The sequence below is a fragment of the Bacillus rossius genome, chromosome 7, assembly GCF_032445375.1.
Source record: "Bacillus rossius redtenbacheri isolate Brsri chromosome 7, Brsri_v3, whole genome shotgun sequence".
NCBI classification, from domain to species: Eukaryota; Metazoa; Arthropoda; class Insecta; order Phasmatodea; family Bacillidae; genus Bacillus; species Bacillus rossius.
Window position 1 is genome coordinate 65,176,902 of NC_086335.1, and position 16,366 is coordinate 65,193,267.

General features: G+C 57.1%; 1 protein-coding gene across 1 annotated transcript in view; it reads right to left on the reverse strand.

Annotated features, from left to right (window-relative positions):
• LOC134534610 (uncharacterized) overlaps nt 1-16,366 on the reverse strand; it is a 119,691-nt gene that overhangs the window by 35,901 nt on the left and 67,424 nt on the right. Inside the window, 1 exon segment of the mRNA XM_063373093.1 lies at nt 3,308-3,418. Coding sequence (XP_063229163.1) covers nt 3,308-3,418 — 111 coding nt within the window.

Sequence of the window (16,366 nt, forward strand, 5' to 3'; positions counted from 1 at the left end):
ACATCGCGGATATGAGGAAGTGACGAGGAAAGAAGTGATGAGATGGAGCACTGTTGAAGGGGGAACACCTCCGACCTGCAGTGACGTCCGCCAAGTTCACTTGCGAAAGTGTCCGGTTTAGAACCCGCCGAGAAATCTGAAAACCCGGATCTCATCCGCGAAAGGCTTGAGACGGGACAATTAATATATTTTTTTAATACTTAAGTTTTTGGCTTGGAGCATAATTTTTAGTTACCAATGACCAGAGACTGGAAAAATTCGCGATTTCGATGACCTCTAGTATGGACTCCACAATCCTCCACACACTCCGGCAAATGCCATCTGCTCACTGGCTACTGACTCGTGACACCTGTCAACTGGGACGCTTGCGATTCGATTCTTTTTTGGTTGAATTTTTTTCATTGGCTCAAAGTCTTTCAGATAAACTGTGAGTCAATCACAAAGGCAATATAAAGATACAGTTGTTTGGATTATAGCATATTATGAAATGAACCCGCGAATTTTTCTGGTCTCTACCAATGACTAGAGACCTGTAAAATTCGCGGATTCATCTCGCGATAGGATAGAGTCCAAATACTTTTGACATTATTTTGCTTCAGTGATTGGGACACAGTTTATCTGTAGGACTCTGGGCCAATGAAAAATCTTTAACAGAATAATTAGCGAATCACGATCATTCCAGTCAACGGTGTTACGAGTCGGTAACCAATCAGCAGATGTAATTTGCACGAGTGCGTAGAGGATCATGGAGTCTATCCTTTAGGGATTTGAAATCGCGAATTTTACAGGTCTCTACCAATGAGTGAACCAAGCCTATTACAATGACTTAGCCATGTTCTTTTTGCGAATAGATTTCCAGACCAACCGTGTGTTAAAACTATGTGGCATTGTCTGTGTTTCGTGGTTGGCAGGGTTTATTACAGGCACACGTCTGCCGGCCGCCCACCAATCACAGCCTTCCAGTGCGGGAGCAAACGTGTACCCGAATGCCCCGGCCAAACAGGACAATGACTTCTCTCGCAGACGGCCGCCAATCACAAGGGAACAATCTGTAGCGCGGGCATACCTTACTGCAGTCTAATGAACGGTCGGGTTATGCCGCGAATAATACGTGCCCCTTCTTACTGTGGTTGTCGTTGCTAAGCGGGCGTCACACGATGGGTTTCTGCCGCTGTGAGTTGAAATTTCCGCAGTGTTTTTTTGGCTGGCTATTCTTTCGACCGCTCTTCTCAGAGTGCACAATGCAGGTCTCACCAGAATGCACTAAGCAAATTGGTCAAAATCTAACACGTAAGCAATTGTTGTGGAATAAATCACCGAGTAGAAACTGGCAACCGGCAATTATATTTTTTTTTTCGAATTAAATTTGGGGCAGTTAAGGCATGTACGCCTTCTCTTAAACTGAACCATGAGACATAACAACACATAGTAGGTTATAGCTAAAAAGTAAACATAAAATTGCATACTGACTAATTACAAATTACAGAAATTACTGAACAATTATCTACCAATTCAACATCCAGGTTTAGTAATAACATAAACCATACAAAATAATGTGTTAATATATTAAAAAATTAAAATATAATCACATACAAACCTAAAACAGATTAAATATTGTTCTTCATACACAATAATAAAATTTATTTAAATACTAACTTAAAACATATTAAGTACTGTCTTAAATAGAAACTAAATGATTAAAATATAATTTAAATTATTATAATGATTTCATTCTTTCACACACTCACACACACAAACATTCACCTAGTATTCCCTTGGGCACGTGTTTGTGAATTTAGAGAGCCATTTTTTTTTTTTAATAAGGTGGCGTTTCACATACCAAGATGATCTGGTCATTTTCTGGTCATTGCTAGGGACTGAGAAAATTCGCGGTTTCGATGACCCACAAGGGCTTCTGTTATCTCGGACAAATAACGCACAGTTCATTGGTTGCAAACTTTTGAGTCGTCTCAACTGGTTTGTTTGTGATCCGATACTTGTTCGATTGTCGGTCTCTTCTCTTACTGGCCCAACATTTGACTTCAGCGAGAGCAGCTTTAAGGTACTTGTATTTGAATTTTAGACTGTCGCGAATTGAACCCGCAAATATTTTTTCGGTCTCTATTCACTATAACTTCCTTGCGTTTATTGCTCTGTCGAAATTATTTTGAAGAGATTTTTACCAAGTGTGATATAATTGCTGTAAAAAGTCGCCCGTGAAATGACAATTACATGTACTTGAGAGACTTTTTACACCCATTGTAAAACACTTTTTTTTTGTGACTGAACAATAAATGCAAGATATGAACTGTGTTGAATTTAAATAAATAGCCCTTAGTTAATATTAATGATGATAATATTTAAAAAAATCAAGGTGGCGTGTTAGGACTCTAACTTCCCTGCGAGGCGTGCCACATTAATCGCTAATTTTGACGTCGAATACAAATATGCAACGGGCCTTATTCGTGGGGGCATGCATATTTCAGCGAAAATATTCCGAGACTAGCTGAAAGTAAAAAACACTGTACTATTTTCTGTGTTTCGTGATTGGGTGAGTTTCTCTCAGGTGCATCGTGTAGATTGTTCCAACACCCAATCACAGTAATCAGGCGCGGAAGAAAACGCGTCCTGAGTGGCTCGGTCAAACAAGGAAACTACTTCTCTCGGCAGACGGCCGGCCCAATCACGAGGAAGAAACCCGCTGGTGCGGGTATGCGTTGTTGCGGGCTATTAGGCGTTAGGAATTTTTTTTTCTCGCAAAAAAAAATTACGTCTACTTGTTCGGGACTCGATAACTAGAGACCGGAAAAATTCGCGAATTCTTTTCGTGATGCGCTGGAATTCACATAATTATACCTTTAAGCTGATTTTGCTATTAGCTCAGTGTTCGCCTCCGCGGCTCCAGGCCAATGAGAAACCCTCAACCAAAGAAGTATCGAATCACAGGCAAACAAACCAGTAGGGGACGACTCGCAGGTCAGCAGCCAATGAACCGGCGTTATTTTCAATGGTATATACAGGACTGTATAGTCTATCCTGAAGGTCATCGAAACCGCGAATTTTTCCGGTCCCTATCGATAACCCAGAACTGGCCTCGCGCGGGTGGGGTCAGAACCGCCAGTGGTCTCCAGAGGGGGTTGGGGGGGACGTCCGCCGCGTTCCCATCCCCGTGGGGGAGGGGAGGGGTGACTCCCGCGCATCCATTCACCCCCCCCCCCCCCCCGCGGGGCAGTGACGTCACGGCGGCCCAGGGTCCCGCTGACGGCGACCCTATTGATAGACTTCCAGGAACGGCGATGCCCAGTACGCACGTAGCCGGGTCGCCGGTCGATGGCGCGTCTAGGTCTGCCCCCTCCCTTCCCCAGGGTCACCAGCTGCGCCGCGCTCCTAGAGGAGTCGCGACTCACTGCTCTTTGTTCTCCTCGCAAGTCAGAGAAACACGCGGTACTCATCAGCAACCTTAACAACCTACAAGTCGTTAACTTTTCGGGGGAGCTGAATTGTTGCCCCTTGGAAGGGCAGCCCTTCAGGATTTTTCTGACTGTAGTTTTTTTTTGAAAGGTTGTCTGAATTGTTGCCCCTTGGATGGGCAGCCCTTCAGGATTTTTCTGACCGTGGTTAGTTTAGGTTAGGTTAGGTTAGGTTACTTTACAAACTAACCACTGTAAGAAAAATCCTGAAGGGCTGCCCTTCCAAGGGGCAGCATTTCAGTCGCCCCAACTTTTCGAAAGAAAATGTTGGCTACATTGACTTTTTATTTTGTTCGTTGCCCGGGAATATTCATCACTAGAGACATGCAAAATTCGCGGATAAATTTCGCGACAGGCTAGCATCAAAACAACTATACCTTCGTACCGCTTCTGCGATTGTCCCACATTTTATACGGGGGAACTGTGAGCCAATCGGAAACACTAAACCAAGAAAGCGCCGAATTACGGACAGCCTAGTTGAGACGTCTCACGCGTCAGTAGCCAATGAACAGGTGTCATTTCCGCGAGTATTTAAAGGACTGTGGTGTCTATCCTAGAGGTCAATGAATCCGCGAATTTTGCAGGTCTCTATTCATCACGTAGAATGTGTTTCATACTATCTATTATCCGATACGGAACTTAGGTTAGAAAAAATATTTTAGCGAAGCGGCTTAAACATGTAAACGAACGTCAAAACTTTTCAAGATAGCAAATGTTGCCGGCAAAAACTCGCTGACATATTGGAGTTTATCATTTCTAGAGACCTGCAAAATTCGCGGTTTCGATGGCCTTCAGGATAGACTGCACATACCCCTGTACACTCAGGCAAATAACGCAAGTTCATTGGCTGCCGACTTTAAGTCGTCTCAGCTGGTTTGTCTGTGATTCGATCCTTCTTTGCTTGAGGGTTTATAATTGGATGAGATTCGTCCAGCTGAACAGTAAGCCAGTAGCAAAATTATCTAAGAGGTATATGTGTTTGAATTCTAGCCTATCACCGAATGAATCCGCAAATTTTGCAGGTCTCTATTGGAACAATCGACATGTACCTGAGAGAAACTTATCCAATCACGAAACAAAAACGATGGTACAGTGTTTTAACTTTCAGCTAGTTTCAGAATCTTTTCGCGAAATATGCATAGCCCTATGGATAATTGTTAAGTCCAGCTTAACATTCAGAAAAAACACAGACTCAAGTTGCAGTACTTTAGCTAGTTAGTACAGAGACTATTCGGCGACAGTCCAGAATGAACTCTATCCACACTCGGATGGCTCTTGTTAGTGTGTCCACGTGATAATTGGCACGCCTTGAAGGATTGGAAGCCAGTGACCAGGAACCATCAAAGTTTGCCCTGACCTCTCGGAATGGACTCCCAAACCCTCTGCGTACTCGCGCAAATGCCACATGCTCATTGGCTACTACTGACTTAACCTTGGTTGCTCGTGATCTGATACTTCTTTCGCAGAGGGTTTTTCATTGCCTCAGGATCCTTCCGATTAACTGTGGTCCAGTAACACAAGAAGGAAAAGATAAACTGGTTTAGCTTCTAGCAAGGCCGTAGCCAAGATTTTGTGAAGGAGGGTGTCAGGTATAACTAGGGGCAGGCATTTTTCGCGGATAAAGCTGAACGCCTGTTAGACCTGCAACGAGGTATACACGCACCAGCGGTTTCTTCCTTGTGATTGGCGGCCGTCTGGGAGAGAAGTGGCTGCCTTGTTCGGCTGAGCCACTCAGGACGCATTTGCTTCCGCAATGAATTACTGTGATTGGTGTTTTAACAATCGTCATGTACCTGAAAGAAACTCGCCCAATCACGAAACACAGACGATGCTACAGTGTTTAACTTTCAGCTTGCCTCGGAATCTTTTCGCGAAATTTGCATGGCCTTAGGTATAACCATTAAAAAAATGTATAAGTAAGTATTTTTTATAATGGAATTTTTGGCATTTTAGGATGAAAATTGTTTGCCTCAATAAAATCTCAGGGAATAGCAGAATTTTAGCTGTCCAACGTTTACACATAGAATTATTAAGTAAAGACTTTGCTTGATAAAATAAAACTGGACATTTTACATTTTGTTTATTTTTATTTAATGGTTTTAATACTTGGTTTTTTACTGTTTCATTTCGTTAAGGCAAGTCATAAAGACCTATATATTGGACTTATTTTGGAAGAACTGGGTTCGTAAGGGATAGCACAAAAATTTTTATTGCAGTTTTATTAATTAATAATATTTACATTAATAATAAATAATGTAGTTAAAATAATCCGATCACAAATCACTGGCACCTAAAAATGTTTATTCTCAAGTCACTCAATGTCTGTCAAGATCCGCAGTTCACACTCCTCACTGGAGCTGGGCTCGACAGTGGTTCGCCCCTCACCGCGCGCCTGTACACACACACAGTCTCGCGCCACTCGGTAGCCACACTCTCACGATCCAGTCGGAACTCCACGTCACGCCACTCTCAGAGGGGAGGGGGGTCTCTCGCCCTATTTGCCGATGTCGCACTTCCCTTCGCTCGCGGAACTCTCGAAACTCTCGGAACTCTCCTAACTCTCGAAACTCGCTCGGAACTCCCGCGGAGGCCGGCGTCGCTGCTCAAGTACCTGAGGCGCCCTTCTCGAACCGACGAGAGAGGAGCTGTGACGAGTCGCGTCATCCTGGGACGGAACAGACGCCCGAAACATCAAGAAAGGCGGTGTTCATCCTCGCCACTTCGCGCGGTGGCCCGCGGGATTCTCAAGGCCTCTCAGCGATAGATAAAAGCGCCGAGGAAGGACGATGCGCGGGGAGCGGAGGGGGGAGGGGGTAGCAACGACCCATGTAATCAGTCAGGCACGCTTGGCATGCCTTAAATCAGTGGAGGGCTAAAGGGCTGGAGGGCTAGAGGGCTAGAATGCTGGAGGGCTAGGGGGCTGGAGGGCTAGAGTGTTCGAGGGCTAGAGAGCTGGAAGGCTAGAGTGCTGGAGAGCTAGAGGACTAGCATGCTGGAGGGCTAGAGAGCTGGAGGGCTAGAGTGTTCGAGGGCTAGAGAGCTGGAAGGCTAGAGTGCTGGAGAGCTAGAGGACTAGCATGCTGGAGGGCTAGAGAGCTGGAGGGCTGGAAGGGCTGGAGGGCTGGAGGGCTGGAGGTCTCAAGGGCTAGAGGGCTGGATGGCTGGAGGACTGGATGGCTGGAAGGCCTCGAGGGCTAGAGGGCTGGAGGTCTCAAGGGCTAGAGGGCTGGATGGCTGGAGGACTGGATGGCTGGAAGGCCTCGAGGGCTAGAGGGCTGGAGGTCTGGAAGGGCTGGAGGGCTGGAGGACTGGAGGGCTGGAGGGCTGGAGGACTGGAGGGCTGGAGGACTAGAGGGCTGGAGGACTAGAGGGCTGGAGGGCTGGAGGGCTGGAGGGCTGGAGGGCTGGAGGGCTGGATGGCTGGAAGGCCTCGAGGGCTAGAGGGCTGGAGGTCTCAAGGGCTAGAGGGCTGGATGGCTGGAGGACTGGAGGACTGGAGGACTGGAGGGCTGGAGGGCTGGAGGGCTGGAGGGCTGGATGGCTGGAAGGCCTCGAAGGCTAGAGGGCTGGAGGTCTCAAGGGCTAGAGGGCTGGATGGCTGGAGGACTGGATGGCTGGAAGGCCTCGAGGGCTAGAGGGCTGGAAGTCTCAAGGGCTAGAGGGCTGGATGGCTGGAGGACTGGATGGCTGGAAGGCCTCGAGGGCTAGAGGGCTGGAGGTCTGGAAGGGCTGGAGGGCTGGAGGACTGGAGGGCTGGAGGGCTGGAGGACTGGAGGGCTGGAGGACTAGAGGGCTGGAGGACTAGAGGGCTGGAGGGCTGGAGGGCTGGAGGGCTGGAGGGCTGGAGGGCTGGATGGCTGGAAGGCCTCGAGGGCTAGAGGGCTGGAGGTCTCAAGGGCTAGAGGGCTGGATGGCTGGAGGACTGGAGGACTGGAGGACTGGAGGGCTGGAGGGCTGGAGGGCTGGAGGGCTGGATGGCTGGAAGGCCTCGAAGGCTAGAGGGCTGGAGGTCTCAAGGGCTAGAGGGCTGGATGGCTGGAGGACTGGATGGCTGGAAGGCCTCGAGGGCTAGAGGGCTGGAGGTCTCAAGGGCTAGAGGGCTGGATGGCTGGAGGACTGGATGGCTGGAAGGCCTCGAGGGCTAGAGGGCTGGAGGTCTGGAAGGGCTGGAGGGCTGGAGGACTGGAGGGCTGGAGGGCTGGAGGACTGGAGGGCTGGAGGACTAGAGGGCTGGAGGACTAGAGGGCTGGAGGGCTGGAGGGCTGGAGGGCTGGAGGGCTGGAGGGCTGGATGGCTGGAAGGCCTCGAGGGCTAGAGGGCTGGAGGTCTCAAGGGCTAGAGGGCTGGATGGCTGGAGGACTGGAGGACTGGAGGACTGGAGGGCTGGAGGGCTGGAGGGCTGGAGGGCTGGATGGCTGGAAGGCCTCGAGGGCTGGAGGGCTGGATGGCTGGAGGACTGGATGGCTGGAAGGCCTCGAGGGCTAGAGGGCTGGAGGTCTCAAGGGCTAGAGGGCTGGATGGCTGGAGGACTGGATGGCTGGAAGGCCTCGAGGGCTAGAGGGCTGGAGGTCTCAAGGGCTAGAGGGCTGGATGGCTGGAGGACTGGATGGCTGGAAGGCCTCGAGGGCTAGAGGGCTGGAGGTCTCAAGGGCTAGAGGGCTGGATGGCTGGAGGACTGGATGGCTGGAAGGCCTCGAGGGCTAGAGAGCTGGAGGGCTGGAAGGGCTGGAGGGCTGGAGGGCTGGAGGTCTCAAGGGCTAGAGGGCTGGATGGCTGGAGGACTGGATGGCTGGAAGGCCTCGAGGGCTAGAGGGCTGGAGGTCTCAAGGGCTAGAGGGCTGGATGGCTGGAGGACTGGATGGCTGGAAGGCCTCGAGGGCTAGAGAGCTGGAGGGCTGGAAGGGCTGGAGGGCTGGAGGGCTGGAGGTCTCAAGGGCTAGAGGGCTGGATGGCTGGAGGACTGGATGGCTGGAAGGCCTCGAGGGCTAGAGAGCTGGATGGCTGGAAGGCCTCGAGGGCTAGAGGGCTGGAGGTCTGGAAGGGCTGGAGGGCTGGAGGACTGGAGGGCTGGAGGGCTGGAGGACTGGAGGGCTGGAGGACTAGAGGGCTGGAGGGCTGGAGGTCTGGAAGGGCTGGAGGGCTGGAGGACTGGAGGGCTGGAGGGCTGGAGGACTGGAGGGCTGGAGGACTAGAGGGCTGGAGGACTAGAGGGCTGGAGGGCTGGAGGGCTGGAGGGCTGGAGGGCTGGAGGGCTGGATGGCTGGAAGGCCTCGAGGGCTAGAGGGCTGGAGGTCTCAAGGGCTAGAGGGCTGGATGGCTGGAGGACTGGAGGACTGGAGGACTGGAGGGCTGGAGGGCTGGAGGGCTGGAGGGCTGGAAGGCCTCGAGGGCTAGAGGGCTGGAGGTCTCAAGGGCTAGAGGGCTGGATGGCTGGAGGACTGGATGGCTGGAAGGCCTCGAGGGCTAGAGAGCTGGATGGCTGGAAGGCCTCGAGGGCTAGAGGGCTGGAGGTCTCAAGGGCTAGAGGGCTGGATGGCTGGAGGACTGGATGGCTGGAAGGCCTCGAGGGCTAGAGGGCTGGAGGTCTGGAAGGGCTGGAGGGCTGGAGGACTGGAGGGCTGGAGGGCTGGAGGACTGGAGGGCTGGAGGACTAGAGGGCTGGAGGACTAGAGGGCTGGAGGGCTGGAGGGCTGGAGGGCTGGAGGGCTGGAGGGCTGGATGGCTGGAAGGCCTCGAGGGCTAGAGGGCTGGAGGTCTCAAGGGCTAGAGGGCTGGATGGCTGGAGGACTGGAGGACTGGAGGACTGGAGGGCTGGAGGGCTGGAGGGCTGGAGGGCTGGATGGCTGGAAGGCCTCGAGGGCTGGAGGGCTGGAGGTCTCAAGGGCTGGAGGGCTGGATGGCTGGAGGACTGGATGGCTGGAAGGCCTCGAGGGCTAGAGGGCTGGAGGTCTCAAGGGCTAGAGGGCTGGATGGCTGGAGGACTGGATGGCTGGAAGGCCTCGAGGGCTAGAGGGCTGGAGGTCTCAAGGGCTAGAGGGCTGGATGGCTGGAGGACTGGATGGCTGGAAGGCCTCGAGGGCTAGAGGGCTGGAGGTCTCAAGGGCTAGAGGGCTGGATGGCTGGAGGACTGGATGGCTGGAAGGCCTCGAGGGCTAGAGAGCTGGAGGGCTGGAAGGGCTGGAGGGCTGGAGGGCTGGAAGTCTCAAGGGCTAGAGGGCTGGATGGCTGGAGGACTGGATGGCTGGAAGGCCTCGAGGGCTAGAGGGCTGGAGGTCTCAAGGGCTAGAGGGCTGGATGGCTGGAGGACTGGATGGCTGGAAGGCCTCGAGGGCTAGAGAGCTGGAGGGCTGGAAGGGCTGGAGGGCTGGAGGGCTGGAGGTCTCAAGGGCTAGAGGGCTGGATGGCTGGAGGACTGGATGGCTGGAAGGCCTCGAGGGCTAGAGGGCTGGAGGTCTCAAGGGCTAGAGGGCTGGATGGCTGGAGGACTGGATGGCTGGAAGGCCTCGAGGGCTAGAGAGCTGGAGGGCTGGAAGGGCTGGAGGGCTGGAGGGCTGGAGGTCTCAAGGGCTAGAGGGCTGGATGGCTGGAGGACTGGATGGCTGGAAGGCCTCGAGGGCTAGAGGGCTGGAGGTCTCAAGGGCTAGAGGGCTGGATGGCTGGAGGACTGGATGGCTGGAAGGCCTCGAGGGCTGGAGGGCTGGAGGTCTCAAGGGCTAGAGGGCTGGATGGCTGGAGGACTGGATGGCTGGAAGGCCTCGAGGGCTAGAGGGCTGGAGGTCTCAAGGGCTAGAGGGCTGGATGGCTGGAGGACTCAAGGGCTAGAGGGCTGGATGGCTGGAGGTCTCAAGGGCTAGAGGGCTGGATGGCTGGAGGACTGGATGGCTGGAAGGCCTCGAGGGCTAGAGGGCTGGAGGTCTCAAGGGCTAGAGGGCTGGATGGCTGGAGGACTCAAGGGCTAGAGGGCTGGATGGCTGGAGGTCTCAAGGGCTAGAGGGCTGGATGGCTGGAGGACTGGATGGCTGGAAGGCCTCGAGGGCTGGAGGGCTGGAGGTCTCAAGGGCTAGAGGGCTGGATGGCTGGAGGACTGGATGGCTGGAAGGCCTCGAGGGCTAGAGGGCTGGAGGTCTCAAGGGCTAGAGGGCTGGATGGCTGGAGGACTGGATGGCTGGAAGGCCTCGAGGGCTAGAGAGCTGGAGGGCTGGAAGGGCTGGAGGGCTGGAGGGCTGGAGGTCTCAAGGGCTAGAGGGCTGGATGGCTGGAGGACTGGATGGCTGGAAGGCCTCGAGGGCTAGAGGGCTGGAGGTCTCAAGGGCTAGAGGGCTGGATGGCTGGAGGACTGGATGGCTGGAAGGCCTCGAGGGCTAGAGGGCTGGAGGTCTCAAGGGCTAGAGGGCTGGATGGCTGGAGGACTGGATGGCTGGAAGGCCTCGAGGGCTAGAGGGCTGGAGGTCTCAAGGGCTAGAGGGCTGGATGGCTGGAGGACTGGATGGCTGGAAGGCCTCGAGGGCTAGAGGGCTGGAGGTCTCAAGGGCTAGAGGGCTGGATGGCTGGAGGACTGGATGGCTGGAAGGCCTCGAGGGCTGGAGGGCTGGAGGTCTCAAGGGCTAGAGGGCTGGATGGCTGGAGGACTGGATGGCTGGAAGGCCTCGAGGGCTAGAGGGCTGGAGGTCTCAAGGGCTAGAGGGCTGGATGGCTGGAGGACTGGATGGCTGGAAGGCCTCGAGGGCTAGAGGGCTGGAGGTCTCAAGGGCTAGAGGGCTGGATGGCTGGAGGACTGGATGGCTGGAAGGCCTCGAGGGCTAGAGGGCTGGAGGTCTCAAGGGCTAGAGGGCTGGATGGCTGGAGGACTGGATGGCTGGAAGGCCTCGAGGGCTGGAGGGCTGGAGGTCTCAAGGGCTAGAGGGCTGGATGGCTGGAGGACTGGATGGCTGGAAGGCCTCGAGGGCTAGAGGGCTGGAGGTCTCAAGGGCTAGAGGGCTGGATGGCTGGAGGACTGGATGGCTGGAAGGCCTCGAGGGCTAGAGGGCTGGAGGTCTCAAGGGCTAGAGGGCTGGATGGCTGGAGGACTGGATGGCTGGAAGGCCTCGAGGGCTAGAGGGCTGGAGGTCTCAAGGGCTAGAGGGCTGGATGGCTGGAGGACTGGATGGCTGGAAGGCCTCGAGGGCTAGAGGGCTGGAGGTCTCAAGGGCTAGAGGGCTGGATGGCTGGAGGACTGGATGGCTGGAAGGCCTCGAGGGCTAGAGAGCTGGAGGGCTGGAAGGGCTGGAGGGCTGGAGGGCTGGAGGTCTCAAGGGCTAGAGGGCTGGATGGCTGGAGGACTGGATGGCTGGAAGGCCTCGAGGGCTAGAGGGCTGGAGGTCTCAAGGGCTAGAGGGCTGGATGGCTGGAGGACTGGATGGCTGGAAGGCCTCGAGGGCTAGAGAGCTGGAGGGCTGGAAGGGCTGGAGGGCTGGAGGGCTGGAGGTCTCAAGGGCTAGAGGCCTGGATGGCTGGAGGACTGGATGGCTGGAAGGCCTCGAGGGCTAGAGGGCTGGAGGTCTCAAGGGCTAGAGGGCTGGATGGCTGGAGGACTGGATGGCTGGAAGGCCTCGAGGGCTAGAGGGCTGGAGGTCTCAAGGGCTAGAGGGCTGGATGGCTGGAGGACTGGATGGCTGGAAGGCCTCGAGGGCTAGAGAGCTGGAGGGCTGGAAGGGCTGGAGGGCTGGAGGGCTGGAGGTCTCAAGGGCTAGAGGGCTGGATGGCTGGAGGACTGGATGGCTGGAAGGCCTCGAGGGCTAGAGAGCTGGAGGGCTGGAAGGGCTGGAGGGCTGGAGGGCTGGAGGTCTCAAGGGCTAGAGGGCTGGATGGCTGGAGGACTGGATGGCTGGAAGGCCTCGAGGGCTAGAGAGCTGGAGGGCTGGAAGGGCTGGAGGGCTGGAGGGCTGGAGGTCTCAAGGGCTAGAGGGCTGGATGGCTGGAGGACTGGATGGCTGGAAGGCCTCGAGGGCTAGAGAGCTGGAGGGCTGGAGGGCTAGAGAGCTGGAGGGCTGGAAGGGCTGGAGGGCTGGAGGGCTGGAGGTCTCAAGGGCTAGAGGGCTGGATGGCTGGAGGACTGGATGGCTGGAAGGCCTCGAGGGCTAGAGGGCTGGAGGTCTCAAGGGCTAGAGGGCTGGATGGCTGGAGGACTGGATGGCTGGAAGGCCTCGAGGGCTAGAGAGCTGGAGGGCTGGAAGGGCTGGAGGGCTGGAGGGCTGGAGGTCTCAAGGGCTAGAGGGCTGGATGGCTGGAGGACTGGATGGCTGGAAGGCCTCGAGGGCTAGAGGGCTGGAGGTCTGGATGGCTGGAAGGCCTCGAGGGCTAGAGAGCTGGAGGGCTGGAAGGGCTGGAGGGCTGGAGGGCTGGAGGTCTCAAGGGCTAGAGGGCTGGATGGCTGGAGGACTGGATGGCTGGAAGGCCTCGAGGGCTAGAGGGCTGGAGGTCTCAAGGGCTAGAGGGCTGGATGGCTGGAGGACTGGATGGCTGGAAGGCCTCGAGGGCTAGAGAGCTGGAGGGCTGGAAGGGCTGGAGGGCTGGAGGGCTGGAGGTCTCAAGGGCTAGAGGGCTGGATGGCTGGAGGACTGGATGGCTGGAAGGCCTCGAGGGCTAGAGAGCTGGAGGGCTGGAAGGGCTGGAGGGCTGGAGGGCTGGAGGTCTCAAGGGCTAGAGGGCTGGATGGCTGGAGGACTGGATGGCTGGAAGGCCTCGAGGGCTAGAGAGCTGGAGGGCTGGAAGGGCTGGAGGGCTGGAGGGCTGGAGGTCTCAAGTGCTAGAGGGCTGGATGGCTGGAGGACTGGATGGCTGGAAGGCCTCGAGGGCTAGAGAGCTGGAGGGCTGGAAGGGCTGGAGGGCTGGAGGGCTGGAGGTCTCAAGGGCTAGAGGGCTGGATGGCTGGAGGACTGGATGGCTGGAAGGCCTCGAGGGCTAGAGGGCTGGAGGTCTCAAGGGCTAGAGGGCTGGATGGCTGGAGGACTGGATGGCTGGAAGGCCTCGAGGGCTAGAGGGCTGGAGGTCTCAAGGGCTAGAGGGCTGGATGGCTGGAGGACTGGATGGCTGGAAGGCCTCGAGGGCTAGAGAGCTGGAGGGCTGGAAGGGCTGGAGGGCTGGAGGGCTGGAGGTCTCAAGGGCTAGAGGGCTGGATGGCTGGAGGACTGGATGGCTGGAAGGCCTCGAGGGCTAGAGAGCTGGAGGGCTGGAAGGGCTGGAGGGCTGGAGGGCTGGAGGTCTCAAGGGCTAGAGGGCTGGATGGCTGGAGGACTGGATGGCTGGAAGGCCTCGAGGGCTAGAGAGCTGGAGGGCTGGAGGGCTAGAGAGCTGGAGGGCTGGAAGGGCTGGAGGGCTGGAGGGCTGGAGGTCTCAAGGGCTAGAGGGCTGGATGGCTGGAGGACTGGATGGCTGGAAGGCCTCGAGGGCTAGAGGGCTGGAGGTCTCAAGGGCTAGAGGGCTGGATGGCTGGAGGACTGGATGGCTGGAAGGCCTCGAGGGCTAGAGAGCTGGAGGGCTGGAAGGGCTGGAGGGCTGGAGGGCTGGAGGTCTCAAGGGCTAGAGGGCTGGATGGCTGGAGGACTGGATGGCTGGAAGGCCTCGAGGGCTAGAGGGCTGGAGGTCTGGATGGCTGGAAGGCCTCGAGGGCTAGAGAGCTGGAGGGCTGGAAGGGCTGGAGGGCTGGAGGGCTGGTGGTCTCAAGGGCTAGAGGGCTGGATGGCTGGAGGACTGGATGGCTGGAAGGCCTCGAGGGCTAGAGGGCTGGAGGTCTCAAGGGCTAGAGGGCTGGATGGCTGGAGGACTGGATGGCTGGAAGGCCTCGAGGGCTAGAGAGCTGGAGGGCTGGAAGGGCTGGAGGGCTGGAGGGCTGGAGGTCTCAAGGGCTAGAGGGCTGGATGGCTGGAGGACTGGATGGCTGGAAGGCCTCGAGGGCTAGAGAGCTGGAGGGCTGGAAGGGCTGGAGGGCTGGAGGGCTGGAGGACTGGATGGCTGGAAGGCCTCGAGGGCTAGAGAGCTGGAGGGCTGGAAGGGCTGGATGGCTGGAAGGCCTCGAGGGCTAGAGAGCTGGAGGGCTGGAAGGGCTGGAGGGCTGGAGGGCTGGAGGTCTCAAGGGCTAGAGGGCTGGATGGCTGGAGGACTGGATGGCTGGAAGGCCTCGAGGGCTAGAGGGCTGGAGGTCTCAAGGGCTAGAGGGCTGGATGGCTGGAGGACTGGATGGCTGGAAGGCCTCGAGGGCTAGAGGGCTGGAGGTCTCAAGGGCTAGAGGGCTGGAGGACTGGAGGACTGGATGGCTGGAAGGCCTCGAGGGCTAGAGAGCTGGAGGGCTGGAGGACTGGAGGGCTGGAGGGCTGGAGGTCTCAAGGGCTAGAGGGCTGGATGGCTGGAGGACTGGATGGCTGGAAGGCCTCGAGGGCTAGAGGGCTGGAGGTCTCAAGGGCTGGAGGGCTAGAGGGCTGGAGGTCTCAAGGGCTAGAGGGCTGGATGGCTGGAGGACTGGATGGCTGGAAGGCCTCGAGGGCTAGAGAGCTGGAGGGCTGGAGGACTGGATGGCTGGAAGGCCTCGAGGGCTAGAGGGCTGGAGGTCTCAAGGGCTGGAGGGCTAGAGGGCTGGAGGTCTCAAGGGCTAGAGGGCTGGATGGCTGGAGGACTGGATGGCTGGAAGGCCTCGAGGGCTAGAGAGCTGGAGGGCTGGAAGGGCTGGAGGGCTGGAGGGCTGGAGGTCTCAAGGGCTAGAGGGCTGGATGGCTGGAGGACTGGATGGCTGGAAGGCCTCGAGGGCTAGAGAGCTGGAGGGCTGGAGGGCTGGAGGGCTGGAGGGCTGGAGGTCTCAAGGGCTAGAGGGCTGGATGGCTGGAGGACTGGATGGCTGGAAGGCCTCGAGGGCTAGAGGGCTGGAGGTCTCAAGGGCTAGAGGGCTGGATGGCTGGAGGACTGGATGGCTGGAAGGCCTCGAAGGCTAGAGGGCTGGAGGTCTCAAGGGCTAGAGGGCTGGATGGCTGGAGGACTGGATGGCTGGAAGGCCTCGAGGGCTAGAGGGCTGGAGGTCTCAAGGGCTAGAGGGCTGGATGGCTGGAGGACTGGATGGCTGGAAGGCCTCGAGGGCTAGAGGGCTGGAGGTCTCAAGGGCTAGAGGGCTGGATGGCTGGAGGACTGGATGGCTGGAAGGCCTCGAGGGCTAGAGAGCTGGAGGGCTGGAAGGGCTGGAGGGCTGGAGGGCTGGAGGTCTCAAGGGCTAGAGGGCTGGATGGCTGGAGGACTGGATGGCTGGAAGGCCTCGAGGGCTAGAGAGCTGGAGGGCTGGAAGGGCTGGAGGGCTGGAGGGCTGGAGGTCTCAAGGGCTAGAGGGCTGGATGGCTGGAGGACTGGATGGCTGGAAGGCCTCGAGGGCTAGAGGGCTGGAGGTCTCAAGGGCTAGAGGGCTGGATGGCTGGAGGACTGGATGGCTGGAAGGCCTCGAGGGCTAGAGGGCTGGAGGTCTCAAGGGCTGGAGGGCTAGAGGGCTGGAGGTCTCAAGGGCTAGAGGGCTGGATGGCTGGAGGACTGGATGGCTGGAAGGCCTCGAGGGCTGGAGGGCTACAGTCTGCAGACACTCCTCTCGACGAGTGCGGGGGAGGGGGGGGGTGAGGTGGCTGGCTCCAGCAGAGAGCTGGAGGGTGCTCTGGACCCTCGGTCGAGCCTCCTTCAACGCCGCGCCTCTCAATAAAGAACGCCTCTTGTTGCCCGCCACACAGCCGCGCTTAGCACAACAGCGAAGATAAAAGGGACCGGGCTGACGAGACCCGCCACCTGCACACCGCGCACCGCGCGGGATCCAAGTCGTTCCGTTTCGCTCCGCCGAGCGCACAATAACAACACGCGATGCATTCGGAGGTACCATTAAATTAACTTTAAAAATT